The 19,347-nt window shown below is 38.5% G+C and overlaps 2 protein-coding genes across 8 annotated transcripts in view; one reads left to right on the forward strand and one right to left on the reverse strand.

Moving 5' to 3' along the window:
* The window catches only part of GALK2 (galactokinase 2), an 82,624-nt gene extending 76,374 nt beyond the window's left edge, over positions 1–6,250 (forward strand). For all 4 annotated transcript variants that reach the window (XM_073303964.1, XM_073303965.1, XM_073303966.1 and 1 more), the window contains one exon: positions 5,721–6,250. In XM_073303964.1, coding sequence (XP_073160065.1) covers positions 5,721–5,928 — 208 coding nt within the window. In that variant the 3' untranslated portion in view covers positions 5,929–6,250. The remainder of the gene's footprint in view (positions 1–5,720) is intronic.
* The window catches only part of FAM227B (family with sequence similarity 227 member B), a 211,676-nt gene that overhangs the window by 40,109 nt on the left and 152,220 nt on the right, over positions 1–19,347 (reverse strand). For 2 of the 4 annotated variants that reach the window (XM_073303960.1, XM_073303961.1), the window contains exons 13-17: positions 18,149–18,310; positions 10,228–10,304; positions 8,933–9,007; positions 8,376–8,445; positions 6,385–6,427 (exon numbers count right to left, since the gene is read on the reverse strand). In XM_073303960.1, the coding sequence (XP_073160061.1) occupies positions 6,385–6,427; positions 8,376–8,445; positions 8,933–9,007; positions 10,228–10,304; positions 18,149–18,310 (427 nt within the window). Of the gene's footprint in view, positions 1–2,788; positions 3,105–6,384; positions 6,428–8,375; positions 8,446–8,932; positions 9,008–10,227; positions 10,305–18,148; positions 18,311–19,347 lie in introns of those variants that run through there. The other 2 variants (XM_073303963.1, XM_073303962.1) reach the window with 2 other exon arrangements.

A 19,347-nucleotide genomic window follows, 5' to 3' on the forward strand; every position in this document is an offset into this window, starting at 1 on the left:
TCTTTGAGAATATGGTTTGAATAGATGAGAAAACGTGACATCATTAGCTAGTGTAGTTTTAAAATGAAAGAAAAATATTCTTGTCTCTTATCACCAAATTAATCTCCTAAGGGACTTTATATAGTCAAATGTTTCCCTGCTGACATCTGAGTAATGCTTGTCAGATGAAAGCTGCACTTCATGGCTTCATGATGGACTCTACTTCATCAAAAAAAATCTCACAGTAAATGAAGTTGGCTACTACTTTTTTAGGTTTTAGAGTTCATGATCAGATTTCTTAATGTCTTCTCAGTTACTACTTTTAGATTTTATTTCTCCTTGCATATTCCTTAACCATTTCACTGCTGACGACTGCTAGAGCTTCAGGACTGTTAATGCATTCTTTGATCTAATGTTGCCTTGAAATCACAATGGAACATCATGGACTAGCATTTGTTGATGCTAAAAGTACATTTTGTCCAATGCAACTGATATACTAGGCAGCAGGAAAGTGGTTATATATTGAATATGTTTTGGATGGACTATGGGGCTGACTAAGTAGAGCCAATGAAAGATCGCTGGCTGTAGAGTCTTGGCCCTATGCAAGGCATGAGCAGACATGCAGTTTGAAGAAGACAAGAAAAAGTAGAAAAAATAAAGGTCTGTCATTTTTAGTTAGTCACAACTAGATGGACACCGCTATGCAAGAAAAAATGTTCTGTAGCATAGAATCCAAAAAGAGAGAGAAGCTTAAATGCATACATGTAGTTAGGATTGTATTAAACTAAAATTATTGGGAACATTTTAATTAGATGGACCAAAATGTAATGTGGTGACTACCCAAGTTCCATCAGATTTCTTTCTAAATGACCAACAGAAGAAAACATGCGGAATGTAACAAGAATAACTGAACACTGAACCAGACTTCAGAGTATAAAATTATTTTTGGAACTACGTCCATTGTATGTGACAAAACTTATTTGTTCACCATTCACTCCATCCATAAGCAACATTAATGTATTTCAATTTTTTCTGGATTTAACATTTAAGGATAAAGAGTTTTGCAGCTACATTGTTACTTACAGTTGATTATGCAAGTTGATCGACACAAACTTTTATTTTATGGCCAAAATTTTCCAAAACTGACCAGTGATTTTTGGGTGCCACAGCTTTTAGGTGCCAAACTTGATACATCTTGAAGGGGCCAAATTTTCAGAAAACGCTGAGCATTTGTCCTCTAAGGTCCCTTTTAAGCGGTCTTAAATTGGTTACTCAAAAACAGAGGCACCAAAAAATCTCTAGTCACTCTTGAAAATTTTGGCTAACATATTTAAGATCATGGGTCAGCAACTGCATAAATTATGTTGTCTTTACTTACAGTGCTATACAGCTGCCATGTAACTTTAAAAACCTTTCCAAAAATACATTCCATAGCATTGCCTCCTCACAAGGTTTAAACTGTAGAGAATAATCTGCATATCCAGATGTTTTCTGTTTTGCCTAGATCTTTGTTTTAATATATACTCCCTGCCAAGAAAGAAAGAGATCCCTACTGACTATGGTTTGGAGCATTGAAAAGTTTAGCCACTAGTTGGTCAACTATTTTTGCAGAGAGAGAGTAGACTTGTACTTTCTGTAACCTGTCTGTCTCACATTGGTAATGGCTGTTTTTCCTGTTAGTAGTTTAAAGCAGAAGGAGCAAATAAAAGGAGAGAGTTTTCAAAAGCACTAAAGAGATTTAGGGGCACAAGTTCCATTGGAAGTCAATTGGACTAGGGCTCTTAAATCCCTTTGGAGCTTTTGAAAACCTCAAGTCCCTAAACCACTGTGGATAATTTTCTTGCTACCCCCTATTCTCCATTTCTTAGTGGTATGTGTGCTATTAAATTAGCTGTTGTCAGCCTTGCCTCTGACAGCTAGAGAGGTCTTATTTACAAGAGGATACAAATTTTTACAGATGAACATACATTGCTGTTTCTCATGCAGATCTACTGTGTCAGTGTTACTAACTTTTGCAATTTTATTACAAGTCTCATCATAATTAGTGATTTTTATTAAATCCACAGCTCCTGGAATCATGGAATTATGTGAGAATCTCAGCTTTTGTTTTAAAGAAAAGTTTATTGCTCTCATGGTTACTGAGGAAAGTGTGAACACGTGACTCAAGTGCACCCTAGTCTCAAAAACCAGAAGACAGTTAAAAAGAAAAATATATTTTTAGACTCATGATTTTTAAGTATTCTGTTCTGTATCTCACAGCATTTGCAGTTAGTCAAATCTGCATTGATTTCAATGTGATTGGAAAATCTAATGGCCGCTGTGTCTTGACTGGCATGTCCATACTCCAAACCACATCTTTGCTGATTGTTTCCATCTTTGCACAACACACAGCTGTGGACAGTTCTGAATGGGAATACGTCCAATACGCTGACCAACAGAGCGTTTTTTGCTCACCTTAATTTCCTGATTTTAAACTTCAGTTTGAATAAACAGTTCGTTCTTGCAGGTCCTCATATACATTCTGTTATGTAGCGCATATATGGGAAACTTTTCAAACTTGGGTGCCTAACATTAAGTGCCTAAATCCATCTTTAGGCACCTAAATAAGTAGCCTGAATTTCAGAGGTGCTGAGCACCAACAATTTCCAGTGACATCTGTGGGAGCAACTGGTGCTCAGCACCTCTAAACACTGAGCCATTGGTGAGGTACCTAGAGATTTAGTGAGGTTCCTAATCTTAGCATCCAAATTTGAAAATGTTGGCCACATTATTTTGAAGCACAGTAGCTTCAGCTCTAACACACAACTCGTTTCTTTTTAAATGATCTTTTATTACATTTTTAAAATGACTAAGTATAACAGCAAATCATAGGATATGACCACAGAGAATTATTAAATTAAATGACTCAGAATAAATCTGAAGATATTTAAATGGCATTCCACAATACAAAGCCAACACTGTATCTGCAGCACAACACTTAAAAACTAGGTTGCATCCCAAGTGAATTTGAGCAGTTGATTTAGTTGCTTTAGAGAACTGGATTGAACCCTATGAAGGCAAGGGGAATCTTTCCATTGATTTCACAGGAAGATGGATTGGATCCTGCTTGATTTAAGAGGTTGCTTCTGTGGATCAGAGAATAAGAGCAGCATACAAAAAGAATTATGAAATTGCAAAGAAATAAAATAAAGATTAGAAATCAAGAATGAACAGATAATTGAGTCAATATGTAGGATAGTGCCCCTCAATTTAACACACGCACATAGAGCAGGTCATGGATTCAGAAAAGCACACATATTCAAGAAAGCACTTAAGCATTAATTTCATTTAAGCATGTCTAGTGAATCACGTGTAGCTGCCTTCCTCAATCAGGGCATAGGTGCTGACTTCCCCTCTTTCCCGTGGGTGCTCGACGCCCCCCCCCATCTGCCCTCGGCCCTGCCCCGCCTCTTCCCACCCCCAATCCAACCCCTTCCCCCAAAGTCCCTGCCCCAACTCTGCCCCCTCCCTGCCCCTATTCCAACTCCTTCCCCAAATCCCTGCCCTGGCTCTGCCTCTTCCTCACTTCCTCCCCAGAGCATGCCACGTTCCCGCTCCTCCCCCTTCTTTTGGGAGCGGCTGGGTGGGAAGCGCTGGGAGGCAGGCGGAAGAGTGAGGATGCGGCACACTCAGGGGAGGAGGAGGAGGGGCAGAGGGTGAGGGGAGCTTGGTCACCGGTGCGTGCAGAGCACCCACTAATTTTTCCCCTTGGGTACTCCAGCCCCGGAGCACCCATAGAGTCGGCACCTATCAATCAGGGCCTAAGCAAGTACGATCCTAGCACCTTGAAACATTAACACAGTGGTTTTCAACCTGTGGTCTGCAGACCATTAGCAGTCTAAAATTTCCAAAGGGGTCCACTCCTTCATTTGATTTTTTTAGGGGTCCGCAAATGAAAAAAGGTTGAAAAGCACTGGTTTAACATAAGTAATACACATGAGACGGTATCCTAAATTATTAAAAATTGGTCCTCATTCACTATTATATCGTTAACATCATGCCCAGTTTCATCAGCCCTAGCCTGTGGTTGTCAATGAAGAGAATCTCCCAATGTGTAGATATTAGAAACATATCAAAATTATTTGATCTAGACAGTGGGTTGGAAACCTCATGACAATGGATTCTCTGGTGAGTTTTCTAGTTCATCCTGTTTTTGTGGCATTTTTGACTCAGAGGAAAACTTCTCATGGTGTTGTCCTGCTCCTTCTGGATTTGGCTGGAGCCAGGCAATGCAGACATGCATTCCCTATGTGGGAATTTTTCTCTTTAAGAACATTTAGAAATAAATTGTAATAAAATAACGAAGGTCTTTCTATATTGGTATGAAGAACTTGAAAACAACAAATGGAATAATAGAAAACAACCATTACTAGTGTGTTAATACAAACTAGTGTGGTATTTTGTCACATGAAAGACAGAAGGTGCACACTTAGGACCAGATTCTGAGCTCAGTTGCACTGTTGTAAATCCACTCAAATCAAACAGCTTTCAACTACCTGAAGGGAGGTTCCAAAGAGGACAGAGCTAGGCTGTCCTCAGTGGTGGCAGGTGACAGAACAAGGAGCAATGGTCTCAAGTTGCAGTGCAGGAGGTCTAGGTTGGATATTAGGAAACACTGTTTCACTAGGAGGGTGGTGAAGCACTGGAATGGGTTACCTAGGGAGGTGGTGGAATCTCCATCTTTGGAGATTTTTAAGGCCCAGCTTGATAAAGCCCTGGCTGGGATGATTTAGTTGGTGTTGGTCCTGGTTTGAGCAGGGGGTTGGACTAGATGACCTCCTGAGGTCTCTTCCAACTCTATTCTAGGATTCTAAACCAGTGTAACCAAGGTCAGCTACCGGCTCTTAGGGTATGTCTATGCTACCTGCTGGATTGGCGGGCAGTGATCGATCCAGTGGGGATCGATTTATCGCATCTAGTCTAGATGCGATAAATGGACCCCCAAGCGCTCTCCCTTCAGCTCCAGTACTCCACCAGGGCGAGAGGCAGGTGGAGTCGATGGGGGAGCGTCAGCAGTCGACTCACCGCAGTGAAGTACGTCGACTTCAGCTACGTTATTCACATAGCTGAAGTTGTGTAACTTAGATCCAAACCCTGCCCCCCCCCAAAATGTAGACCAGGCCTTAATTTTTGTTTTTAAGGCAGACCAGATGGCGGAGTGATGGGACTCTTAGTCTGACTTTTTTTTTGAGTTTTGCAGTACTTTTCCCTTACTAGCACTGGAACTAGTCCTGCAGAAGTCCCTGAATCTTCAGAACATGTTATGTCTATACTGAAAAAGCAGAAATGTATAGTGTGCTGACACTGCCAAATTTGAAAATGTCTCATATGAACAGACCCATGGCAATTAGTGCATGAACTCTCCTTTATTTTTGTCATGTCCTCCTGTCTTAACGTCTGGTGTTTTAAGACTATTGCTACTTTCTTCACCTCAGCTATTTCAAAGTCTTTAAACATTCTGAGAGAGGCTTATTTTTGCACTTGATGGAAATAACTACATTGCAAAATTTAAGTTGTCCAAAACATTCAATGCACATAGAGTTCAAATGTCTCATTAGACCAAGTGTGCCTAGTGTGTTCTAGTTTTGAAAACTAGAAATAAATGTGTCACATATTCACTGTGCTCTGTAGGCAGTTTATGTATGATAAATGATCTCCTTTGATATATTGCACTCAATTTTTTATTATTGTTATTATTGTAGGCAGTTTGGGGCCATCGGGTCACGCTTGACTGGAGCAGGATGGGGTGGCTGCACTGTGTCAATGGTGCCTTCTGACAAGCTGAGTACCTTCCTCACAAATGTGAAAGAAGCTTATTACAAAAGCAATGACCAAAGGTTAGCTTTGGAGAAGAACAGTCTGTTTGCTACCAAACCTGGAGGTGGAGCTTTGGTTTTTCTTGAGGCCTAAAGAATGTAAAAGTTTCAAAGAAACTATGTTGGGCATTTGGGAACTGGCAGGACTTCCTATGCCACAGTAAATTAATCCCTTTTCTGTTATGTATTATGAGCAGTTGCTATTATCAAGATACATTTCTGAAGAAACAATTAGAAGAGGTTTCTTAGGCTTTATAATACATTTTTCCATACTAAAAATATCCTTCCAGCAACAAGCAGCCTAAATACTTATTTCTCTCTGGATTATACAATGTAAAGGTCGATTTACTAAAATGTATTCATTTGAAAAATGGAACAAAGCAGACAATTCAAATAAAGAGGAATACTTTTCTTAAGGAAGTCTTTTTTTTTTTCTTACCTTGATATCAGTTAAAAAAAAAAAAGAAGTGCAATTGAATAGAGTTATTTCACTTTATAAACCCAAATGAGGTAATACTCAACCCCTGCTTTAATGTGGGGGTTTACTCACTTCTTCCACTGCTGGATGGTTTCTTGTCCCGTGTTGCAAATTCCTGTGGAAAACAAAGAAGCAAACTGAACTGTTAAGGGAATTGCAAATGTTTTGCTGAACATTGAAACTTTTGTAGGATTCTCAATGAGGAAAATATATGCTATTTTTGCAGTGTAATATTAGAGTAGCGCCTGTAGACCTCAGTCAGGGATTAGGGCCCCATTGTGTTAAGTAGTCTGAGCTTGTTGCTACTGTTTAGAACGCAGTTAGCACAGTATTTTTACAACATTTGAGACAACTGCCAACTCTTTCCAAATCCTGAGGAAGCTGAGTGACAGGCTTCCTGGTTTCTTGGCCAGAGTGAGTGCTATCATAGCTATCATGAAGGCTGAAAGAGCTACTCAAGTCTGACTCCTCTCTTCCACTCCATAACTTTCTCAAAAATTTTCCTTCTAGGCTAAAGTTTCTCTTGCTTGGTCTTAGCCCAACAATGACATTTTGGATTTTAACAAAATATGTTCAACTATTTTTGAGTTGTGTATCATGAAAAAGATATTTCCCTTAAACTACCAAATAGCCAGGCAGACTTTATGGTGCTCAGACAACTCAAAAACAAATTATTGTTAATCTTTCTATGTGTTTGCAGAAATTTGGCTCACAAATGAAAAAGCTACAAATAATTGAAAGTTGCCTATTGACTATGGATAGAACTTAATTTCTTTTGTTCTTTGACTGCTCATTGAGGAAAAGATCCTCTCACCAATGCCAAACCAAAGTAAATGGGCTTGGTGGAGGGTTGGCCTCCCTGGGAGAAGGGGCTGTGGGGCTAGAGCAGGTCTTGCAGATACTGTTGGCAGCCTGAGGGCTGCAAGAGTAATAATTAATAACGTAGCATCTGCAATCATGCTCCCTCTCCCCCGCCGAGAAATGGTTAGTGGCTCCAGCCTAGTCTACCCATGCCTTATAGTGGCGAGGAAGGAGCCTCTAGGAAATTTTGCTCCATAGTATGCAACATTCTTGCTCCCTGCCCTGTGTAGTGGAACCTTGGAGGTTTTCTGGTGTTAGGACCCATGCAGCCTTGAAGGCCCTAGCAAGATTTGTCCTTGTGTATATCTCTAGATCTACACAAGTTTGACTACGGAGATCTGCATTCAAATACACATCTCTCAGAAGAGATGCAGTATGCATTACCCAGACTATCCCAGGTGAGGAGTGAGTTCTGGGATGCTTCTGACCCAGTGAAGGTGGGGTTCCAGATTTGAACAGAGGCCAACACATACTTCCAGACCTTCTCAGGAGTCTCACTGGGAACATGTAAGGGTAACATTAAAAGGTAGGGACTTCTGTTCTTGGGGTGTCAGAAACAAACAGAACACTGGGGATCAGGGAAATAAGCTGATGGTTCTCTGAGGAAGAAAGACAAAGGTTTAAGTCAAGGCATCTGGAGAAGAGGAACAGAACAATGAGATTGTGGGGAGATGAGTTAGAGGGATCTGGTTGGTAGGAGGGCAATGAGGGATGTGGATAAAAGTAGGGAGAGAAGCAGAATTCCTCAGAAAGGTTCTAAGCTTAAAATAGGCCTCCTCTATGACTGCTCATATGAGCTTACATATGGGTTATATGCTATTAATGTGTAGCAAATGTAGAGATTTTCAGCCAAACCTGCAAACATGGCAGGTAGGGATCTTCCAGAAATGGCAAGATAAACTCAGAGATCTCTAAGAAAGAATAATTTGGCATTTAGTTTCCAAATTACTTTTCTCTGATCTCATTTATTACCATGTTGCCAGAAACCTTTGGAGGAAATCAGTTATTATTTATTTTCCTTTTATAAGTACGTAACAGCCACCATAGCATATTATGCACTGTACCATTCAAAGGCCTGCTTTTCTAATCACTTTCTAATCATTATGTATGCCCAAGTCATCAGAAAATCTGGATCATATTTTTGAAATTTGGAAGGAGACCGGAGAGACTGTTCTTATTACTGCATTATTATAATTACATACCAGTTCATGCATTAACATATCTGCGTTCAGCCTTAGTTCAGAGGGATTCTTGCAGGCGCTCTCTGTTAGTCTAGAAACAGAATAAACAATTTTTTTGCATCAGCAATATTTTTGTTAAAGTTGGGCATGACATTTTTTGTAGTTTCTGAATGTCCCCAAATATGTGGAAGTAAGTTTTTATGGTGCATCAAGCTGCAATAAGTTTCATAGTTGGGCTATCATTAAGTCTGTTAACAGATACCTTTATGGATGAAGTAATCATAGAATCATAGACCTATAGGGCTGGAAGGGACCTTGTGAAGTCCTCAAGTCCAGCCCCCATGCACTGAGGCAGGACCAAGTAAACGTAGACCATCCCTGACAGGTATTTGTCCAAACTGTTCTTAAAAACCTCCAATGATAGGGATTCCACAACCTCTCTTGAAAGTCAATTGAAGAGCTTAACTACCCTCATGGAAAGGTTTTCCTAATATCTAACCTAAATTTCCCTTGCTGCAGATTAAACCAATTACTTCTTAGGGAAACCCCTAAAATGTTGTAAAATGGTTAAAGCAAACCTTCTAAACTTCTGGTTAATTTCTTTTCTCCGCTTTTCTATTTCTGAAATATCTTCTCTACACTTATTCTGAAATCTGCAAAACCAAAATTGAGATCATAAAATTATTTAACTGATTTCAATGGGAATTCAAAAATACTCAAATTGCACACATAAGAAATGTACTCAAGCATTTTATGCAGTCACTTAAAAAATGAGAAAAGGGAATTTTTAAGTTTTATTTGTTATTTAAAAGAGAAGTTGATGAAACTTTATGGTTGGTATTTTAAAACTTCTCCAGTGATCAAAGAAACATAGCAGAAACAAACTATGTGAACATTAAGGGTTAGAAATAAAAATTGACAATGAGTTGGGCTTTTATGATTATAAGAAAACATTGAGCTCTGTTAATTATTGAAATATGGGTGGTTAGGAGAGGGACCACAAAGAAGGGGAAAGTTATACATGTTTGAGGCCCATCCTGTTGCCTTACCTGTAAAGAAATCTCTGCATAACAATAATAGTAAAACTAAACATCCCCAAAGTGCTATGCAAACATCTAGTAAAGCAGCTACTACCCAGAAAGCATGAAGAAAACCTCAGTGTGGATGTGAGTTTCTGGCACAGCTCAGACTCCTGTATGTGCAGCGACCATGTTTAAAACAAGGAAGTCTTTCTAGAATTGTGTTTCCTTAAATCAGCTTTTTTTCTGACTCAAGGTGCAAAATATTTTCTGCACTTTTTTAGCTAAAAGAACTCAATGTACATATTTAAAGTAGTTTGTTTTTCAAAAAATAACTGAGAACTTGAGCAGTGGTAACGCATCCTAGTAGTATGCGTTGTAGGTATTGGTGCAATACAATGGACGGTTTTTATCTTAATATAATGGCTATGAATGTAACAGTCAATGGCTGCATAGTGAGTTTAATCCTACTGTGCAATAGAGATCTAAATCTTTCCAAAAAGGATTTATAGTAAAGATACTGCCAGACTTTTAACTGCAGCAGCATTGCCTGGTGCCATATTAATACTCTGTATTATCTTAATCCTATTGACAAGCACTTCTCCAGCACGGTAGTCACTGGTTTCATATCTTTTGCATGTGGGACCTGCTCTCGTTCCACTTTGGAATCAAGGGGAGTTTTGCCATTTACTTCAATGCGGGGAGGAGGTAATCAAATCTGTATTTTTGACATGTAGTATATATGTCAATCCAACAGACAGTAATTATTTACATACCATCTGAAGAAAGGGATAGTATCCAGACTGGTATCACTCTAATGCCCACATGTATTTTAAAAACTGCTTTAAACTTACACAGTATAATCCTCCCGGAATTCCCTTCTGAGCCTTCGTGTCTCTTTAATAACTTCTTGATAAGTTGGAGCAACTGGTGTGCTACCATTCCAGTCAAGTGAAAAGACTTCTATTTTCAGACATTTTGGGAAGTTAGTTGGTATGCTAATCCAATCAAATTTACAGAAGGACAAAATCAAACAAAGTTACCCCCCAAAACAACATTCAGTTCAGATCGGTGGTGTTATTAAAAAAAATTACAATAATCAAACATGACTAGTAGTGAATTATCAGTTTACATATATGAAATGTATGCATCATCAGACAACTAAGTGAAATGAACTGTAGAAAGGAGTCCTACTGAGAAATCAGAACCCACAAAAGCAGACTGTTATGGTTCAGCATTATTCACACTGTAAACAAAGCATGTGGAATGTTCAATTACATAATATAAGTTTATTTCATGACAGTTACAGGACTGGTTAATGGTAGGATGGCGCAATATAAAAAACAATGCCAAAGGAAAGGTGATATTTTAATTGGAAATTGGGCTCTGTGACATAATTACACTAAACCAGACTGATGGATATTCTGTGTGCTTGTGGTTGTCAGGCAGACAGAGGCAGCCAGTCATCCTGTCACAACCCTGTATTCTCAGCTCTTTTGTTTTAGCTATTCTCCTTTTGCCATTCCATTACCAATAACACAAAGACAAAAGATTATCCCTACCCTGGATCGAATCCCTTAATATGTGCCCTCTATTTCTGGTCTCATGTCAAAGAACAATTTTCAGGTAATGATCTTCATGTTCCATGAAGCCTGCACTTCTAGACGATAGTCTGATTGACCTTCCTTTGGATTTCTGTGTGGATTTTAAACTGTTAATTAACAAAGGAAAAAAATGAAATTACACTGATGGAGAGGGTCTGTTCATAAGAATGCAAGGAAATCTTCATAGCCTTCAGTTTATCCTTGGACTTCACCTCTGTCAATCAACCTGGTTCACTGCAGTAAGATGACAACTGCCAGGAAGCTGGTGGAAGCATTGATCTCCTCCATGTTGTAGGGCAGTGGTTCTCAACCCCACCCCTCCCCCGTATAACTATTTTAAAATGTGTTTTTAATTTAACACTATTTTAAAGTGATATTTGTACGTTTGTTAATAGCACTTTTCACAGCAGACTTGCTAGCTTGCTGGGAGGCGTACTAGCAACATCTACTTAATAACCTTGCGACCCCTTGAGGGGTCGTGACCCCCAGTTTGAGAACCTGTTGTAGGGCTTGATCCTGCCACTGACATCAATACCCCCCCACGATGAGCTCCTTATTACAAAGGGACAGATTCTGCCACCCCTATTCACACTGAATACTACCCAACACCTTGCCAGTCTCATTTATTTCAGTGGGACTGTATTACTCAGCATGAATCTGGCCCTAATGGTCTGAATTGCTGTTTCACTCTAAAGTGATTGATAGTTTTTGTTAGACTTGCTGCTTCTGCAGAGATTTGTTCCTTGGTTTTACTTCAGTGGCTCTTAAGTACAGGAAAATGCCAAGATAGAAGGAAAAAATAAAGCTTCAGTCCAAGCCCTTGGAAAGATTCCTGAGGTCTGCTCCAATGTTTTAAGCAGTAAAATCAGCAGATGAACATTCTCTCACTTGGGGTGAAATCCTGGCCTCCTTGATGTCAGTGGGAGTTTTGCCATTGACTTCACTGTAGCCAGTATTTCCTATTCAGTTCCTGGCACTCAGTACCTCGCAGTGCAAGATTCCTACCAAGAAAAATGTGCAAAATGAGAGTAAAAATATTATCAAGTGTGGCTGAAAGTATTAATCACCTTTCAGGTTCATTTATCAATAAAGTATTCTCCTTAATCATTAAAATGTTATGGAAATTAAAAGTAAAACCTTGAGATTACTTGGTATTTAAGGATTGGTGGTTGATGTAGAAGCAAGAAATGAGATGCGTCAAACGCTTATTGGGTTTATTTACTAGATTTTAAATTGGAAAGAATCTCAGATAACAGGCAAAAAAATCTTTCTACTGCACCCCCAAATTAAAATCAATCAGATTATTTAACTTTCTCAATATTCATGATGAATTGATCTTGGCCAGGAGAATTAATACCTGGGAGACCATATATATTAATATTGAAGAAATAAAAAAGAAAATGTACCTTCTGTCAGATGATGATCTTGGCACATCAGACACAAATAATTCAATACAAAAGTTACTTACAGCTGGAACACACTGGTGCCCAAGCAGCTGTCTTCTTTCCAGCCAAGTTGGGTGTGATTTTGGATGGGAATTAAAAATCTTCTCTTTGACAATGATCAAAACAAATGGTTTCTTGACTTCAAATTAGTTATTCAAGGGATCCTGAAGCAGATTTGAACACAAGTTGTAGTGCAGTTTCCATTGAAGCTATTATTAAAGACTTTCTCTTTGCCTGATTAATCTAATGAAGTTAATTTGTTTTCACTGTACAGCTACTTCCTGGTGCCCTAAGTGATCTTTTTAGATATGTTCTTTAACTCATTAACTTCTGTTTTTGGTCTTGGATGACAGACATCTTTAATTTTGTTGGTCATGCTGCTTTGATTTTTTTCATTGCTCAAATATCAATTACAGATCGAATTAAATTGTTCTGATTAATTGTTGGAGAACTCTTTTCCTTTCCCCTAATTGAATGTGTGTGATTAGAATCTTTCATTATCTTCCTTTCTTCTAACCTGTGTTTTCCCCTTCCTGTAGAATATTAAGATGTGTTTATGGAATCTGATTTTTTTTTAAAAAAGCTTCAAACAAATATATGAATAAAAAATGCAAAATGATCACAGTATAGTGTTCCTTATATGCAAGTTATATGATGGCTTCTCTCTGAAGAATTTAGACAGAACTGGGTGTGGAAAACCCATTCTTGAAGAGGAATTTAGACAGCCATTTTTGAGAAGAAATAGGAACTGTACAGGCTACCAGTCTTTTTGAAATTCTACAGAACCTAACCTCAACTCCCTTACTTCCATAGCTGAGTTAACAACCACACTAAAAAATAGGAAACAAAACATATCTGAATCAAGGGACTCTAGTAAGGATTTACAGAACTTCCTTAAAATTAAGTTAAGGTTACATAGTAGAGCCATATACTTGATCTAAGCCAGATATTAACTATGACCTCAAGGAACTTAATCAGGGGGGCTGAAGACCAAAAAAAATACTATTACATTGCTTTTAAAATGTTTTATGGCAAAAGCCTGAACCCTGAGGGTATTTTCAACTAAATTCCTGTATAATTCTTTATGGAGGAAATCAACTATGTCAACAGCAGAACAGATGAGTTTTCAAAACCTTTTTCTTTAGGTCCTTCTTCTCACAAGCCCATCTGACAGAGTGAAAGGTTGTGGACTAATGTCCTGGGGAGGGCTTTGTTTCTTGGTGGAGGTAAACAGATGCACCTGAAGATCTGTAACTCAGAAAAGGCTAATGGGGAGGTGATGGGCCACTGTTGAAGCTGACTTTCAGTACTTCCCAGCAGGGAAGCAAGATGCCAGCTTCTTTGAAAGAAGCAGTTACTACAACCTTGCTCCAAATAAATAAAGAAAAAACTCTTGATGCTGACAAACTGTTCAGTTATTGCCCTGTTGCAATATTCAGAGTGTTCAGATTTCCTCGATTCCAGTCAACTTGTTTTTTGGACTGGATGTAGCATGGAAACTTCATTGATCTTGCTGCTTGATAATCTCGGTATCCAGGCTCACTCTCTTAGGTCTGTCAGCTATCTTCTTGACCTTTGACCACGGGGTACTATTCATACAACTGTGGACTCTAACTGGGGTAGATGGAGTGACTACAGGCACAATCCACAAAGGTAATTAGGCACCTACGTCCCTTTGGTAGGTATCTAAGTCACATTTTTAGGCACTACTAAACTGCCGTTTAATTGCTTTCTAACCCTGTAGGGGCCTAAACTCACTCAGCACTGACATTTTTGCCTCTTGAGTATGCGCTCTGCAGCTTTACTCCAGGTATCTGGGCACCTATCTTCTGTGTAAGGTCCTGAGCGATTCACAAACTGGGAAAGATAGCTGTTTGGCCACAGAAGCTGTGTGCAGGTGCCTGATCTGGTAGGTATGCTGAGAGGCCATCTACCAGATCAGGTCCCTCAGGCAAGTGCACTCCAAACTCCCCCTTACTACTGTTAGCCTAGTGGATAGGGTACTCACCTGTGATGTGGGAGTCCCTCTTCCTCCTGAGGGGAAGAAAGGATTTGAACAGGGATCTGCTACCTCTCATGTGAGTGCCCTAATCACTTAGACTATAGAGGCATTCAATCTCTTTCACTGGCCCAATTAAGATGTCATTATTAAATTATGTAAATTAAAGTGGCGCAACTTCAATAGGAGAAATTGAGGACATGCCACATTAGAGTATTTCACAGCTTAGTGGTTAGGACACTTACCTGAGCCCTGGCAGATCCCTAATCAAATCCCTTCTCCTCATCAGGAAGAGGGGGACGTGAACCAAGGGGGCTCCCACATCCTGGGGAGTACCCTATCAACTAGGCTGAAGGTTATAACAGAGGCTGGATGTTTTGTTTCAGACTGACCCGTGACTTAGGCAGCTGAATACGTATCTTCCCCCAGTTGCTGGATCACAAGTGATATGGGTGCTTCCCTGCAACCCAGATTTAGGTGCCTGTCTCTGTGAGAGGGGCAGAGCTTAGCACACAGTCCTCTAGTCAGTATGTCCCATTGGGTAACTGAGGCGGCTCCCAACCTCCCATGCTGGTTTTGTGGCTCACATTCTAAGGCATCTATCTCTCCCTATTAATTATATAGGGATCCCAGGTCCCTAACTCAGGCTTTGTGGATTGCAGTGTTGTTCCTGTGATTTTCTAGGCACCACAGCACTCAGTGTCACAATGCCTAAATCCCTTTGAGGATCCCACCCTACTTTTCTTCAAAGAGATGACAAAATAGTTTTAAATAATTGCTTATCTGCCCCTATGTGCTCTGTTACGGAAGATTCCACAAGATTTTGGTCTTTTGTCACCCAAATTCCTTATACAAGTTTGCAAAAGATAAGCTATTGTATAGTAAATTGTCACAACTGAGTAGGCTTCATATTATTAGACGGATTCTATAATCTGTGTCCTTGACTCGATACTAGCTAGTTTGTTAGCGGATTTTCATCATAGAATGATGTAATGAGTTGTGGGATCTATAAAATGTAGCTGTTCAAATTAAATTAAAATAGTAGTCTCACCTCAGTTTATTCTTTCCGGACCGTCTTTCTGATCTTCCTCCTTTGGCTGCCCATATACAGCAAGAAAGTCACATTTAGAGCCACTGTAGTAGATGGCAGAAGGAGCTTGTGAAAGCAACATTAACTTCTTGTAGCAATCTGAGTGATGAAGCTTGATGGTAGCTAAGTACATTTTATATTTCTTTTTTATTCCATCATTAACAAAGTGGCAGTGAGTTTGTGAACTCTGCCAAGCAAGCCTAAGGGAGTTGGTTTTTTACAAAGTTTGAAACTCAATGGTTTGCTTTAGCTCCACTAATGAGATACAAAACCACCTACACTGACGGAGGAAAAAGTATTTCCTAAATGAAATTAGTACACCAGTTGTTGCCTGCTGTTTTTATTTGTCTTTGAAAGTGCCGACTACTGGATTAGTTTTCATAGTTTGTGTGTTTCCAGAATGGACTTTTGTACTCCACATTTCTATGTCTAGGAAGTATTTAGTGAGAAGGATGATATTTTGAACTCTGATTTTACGGCATTTCCTCTTATTTGCTTTGTATGTTCAGTAGAGGTTGTCTTTAGTTCCTACGTATATTTGCTGGAGATAAGGAGTTTCTTTTTCTTGTAAATTATGACTTTATAACATGTGCCATTAATGACAAAGGGAGTAACCATTCTTCTCCAAAGATGCTCTAAGTCTGTGGTCAAAATTGTGCACTTGAGTTATTTTATGACGTTCTGTGCTGTGTCATGATCTGAGTGGTACACTGAAATGTAGATATTTGTCCATGTTTTAGGTTTGTTTGTTTTTTAAAGATTTTTCGTAACATGCCTTCACGAGCTTCCTCCTGCTCATTATTTAAAGCATGGAAGATCATCCATCTTGTTCTGTTTTGGCTGTGAAATGAATAGATGGTTTTAAGCTATGAACAAAACATCAACATCTTGTTTTTTAGGGATGACTTGGATGTGGGCTATATAGTGTTTCCAGCATTTAGAAAGTGAGACTGTAATAAAACCTGTGATTCATGAATTCACAATTCATACTTTTCAGAGAGAAAATCTGAACATTTTTGAAAATCAAGATCATGCATATTGTGTATTACACTGAAAGTTGTTACAAAAGCTAATGTATGAACTACTATGGGTTAATTTGCCTGTTTAATCTTTATATATAAAGGGACAAATGATGGCTGCCCAGCGTAGGTGCATTCAAGGGGAGAGAATAGCAGGAAGCTTCTGCTCTCAGCACACCCATACACAAGGCAGATAACTTATTTGGGGACCTCGGCTCACAATCTGAAGAACAACTTAGCAATATTTTTAGCCTAACCTCCCATAACCAGGTTTCACAAAAAGACTGAACTTATCCCATTAGTCAGCTTAGTAACAAGATTGCTAACTTGTGTCTTGCATATTTCAAGAAAATAAGAGAAACCTCAAAGAATATTAAAAATAGTAAGTTATAAAATGGAAAAGGACATAAATTAATCTTCCAGTGTATCACACGTCATTGCAGAATTTGCCATACTCAGTGGAGTTACTCTGAATTTAAACTGATGTAACTAAGGTCAGAATCTGGCCCCTAACATACTGAAGTAATTGGAATTATATTGGAGTACAGCTGGAGAGAGAGAAGAATCAGGCCCACAATATTTACTGACATTAATGTACTGTGTAAATGAACTGTGGCTTCAGTTAAACTGTATTAACTACTATGTAAATAATTATAAAGCACCATCTCTAATACTAAGAATCCTGATCCGGCATAACTAAAATAAAGATTGATATTTAAACCCCTACCAAAAATGAAATAAACTGCCAAACAGTTGCAGAACTGTTTCCCCCCCCCAATCTATCATGTGGAAACATTTTGGTACACTGGAGATCCCAACTATGAAAATTCACATCAGAAAATGCCTGAGGGAACTCAAGTATTAATCTTTATAGGGAATCATTAAATCTACCAAAAACAGACAAGCTGGAAACAATTATACAAGTAAAGAACAAAATTAATTAATAACTCCTCAGTTCCCAAACCCATTGGTTTAAAATGTAAACACAAGTGGTAGGTATATTACTGTAGCCACCACAACACGACACATAAAATCTCCCAAGGTTTAGGCAGGCCCATACCAGAGATGTGTCCAGATCACACAGTTCATATCCAGGTTCAGATCTGAATCTGAACTTATTTAGGGGTGTTTGGATCCAGGGTTCTGGTTCAGGATGAAAACAGAAATAGGTTGAGCTGTGAAGCTGGAATTTCCCTAATATTTGGGAAGTTTTGGATTTATGTTTCTGGTTCAGACTTATCTCTAATATATGGATTTAAAAGACAAAATGTTTGATAAAATTATGGAGAAGTTTCATGTAGACATTTTAATGTTATGTTAAGGATAACAGGATCAGGGACCAATCGCATTCCATCTTTATGCTGTACATCTGCTACGTTTTTCTGTTTTGCTCTAACCGCTTGAGGAGATATTCTGCATTACTGTGGTCTGTTTTAGTCTAGCGAAGAAAAAACTGTCCAACTATCTTGAACATAATGGAAAAAGAAAACAAAATGCATGGGTAGATTTTAGAAATGCATTCACTTTTTTTTCCTTTGGCTATATTAAACCATTTTAGTCAAAGGCGTAGAAGAATAGTTTATAAAAAACATAGCTCAGATTACAGCAGAAAAGGATATGGTAGCTTGCAAATTTCAGTACGATTCATCTTGTAAGTCAAAGAGCTTGAGACACCATCAGTGATTTCATGCATCTTAAGATAATGTGAGACCAGAGGACTTCGACCACCGATTCTGAAGAGTACACGCTGGAAGTCAGGACCTGAGCCAATATAACAGGACTGTACAGAGTGGATAAAGGTCAGCTAAGCATATTATTTTAAGACTAATTTTCTTGCAAATATAATAATATAGCAAAATGGAATTTTGGATATACATATTACCAAATATCCCTGATGAGAAATGAAAAAACCCACAATTATAAAAATTCTGAATTATAAAAAAGTTAATATGCTACATATTGTGAACCCAGGATAACCAGATACTATTATTTCTATAGAAGACTGGGGGTGGTTATCTGTGCTGAAACATGGGAATGCACTTGTGTTTCTTGTCAGTATTATAGGAGACTATCATGTCTTTACTTAAAATAGTAGAACTCCCATAGACTTCAATCACAGCAAGATCAAGTCCTTTGAGGGGAAATTTCCCCTGAGACACATGAAGAACAGCTGCCAGTAAAGTCCAGCTCATTTTAATTATATTTTATATCAATGCAATATATTAGGAATATTAAATTTAAACCAATATGAATATGTTGTGGTGCAAGTGATTACTGAACTTCATTTCAAACTATATTGCACAATATTCATGCTTATTATGGGAGATCACAATCTGGCTATTGTTAATGTTAATGTAGAGCTGAGATACTCATGTACTAAGGTAAGTAGGAACTTTATAAATGGAGAGGAAGAGGGATGAACAAAAAGATTAGACGGAAGTGGAATAAACCTGGGTATTGGGACATGACTGCAAAAGGAAATGACTGACATGAACACAACTTTAAATTGTTTAAATAGATTAATATTAGGTGTAACTTGTAACAATACTAGGTAAAAATTGCACTTTTGTCTGATTTTATTTTTAAGAAGATGCTATAATTTAAACGATCTGAAAGGGATTAAAGAAAAAAATTTTCCTGGAATTTGAGGCCAGATCCACAGCTGGTACAATTCAGCATGACTTCCCTGGTGCTATGATGAATTACACCAGCTAAGGATTTGACCCTATATGTAAACACACTTTTTTTAAACCACATTACTAATAATACCATAATTAAAAGTAAAAAAACATTAAAATCCAATTTACTTTATATGAT

Source organism: Lepidochelys kempii, chromosome 10 (genome assembly GCF_965140265.1).
Source record: "Lepidochelys kempii isolate rLepKem1 chromosome 10, rLepKem1.hap2, whole genome shotgun sequence".
Classification (NCBI taxonomy): Eukaryota; Metazoa; Chordata; order Testudines; family Cheloniidae; genus Lepidochelys; species Lepidochelys kempii.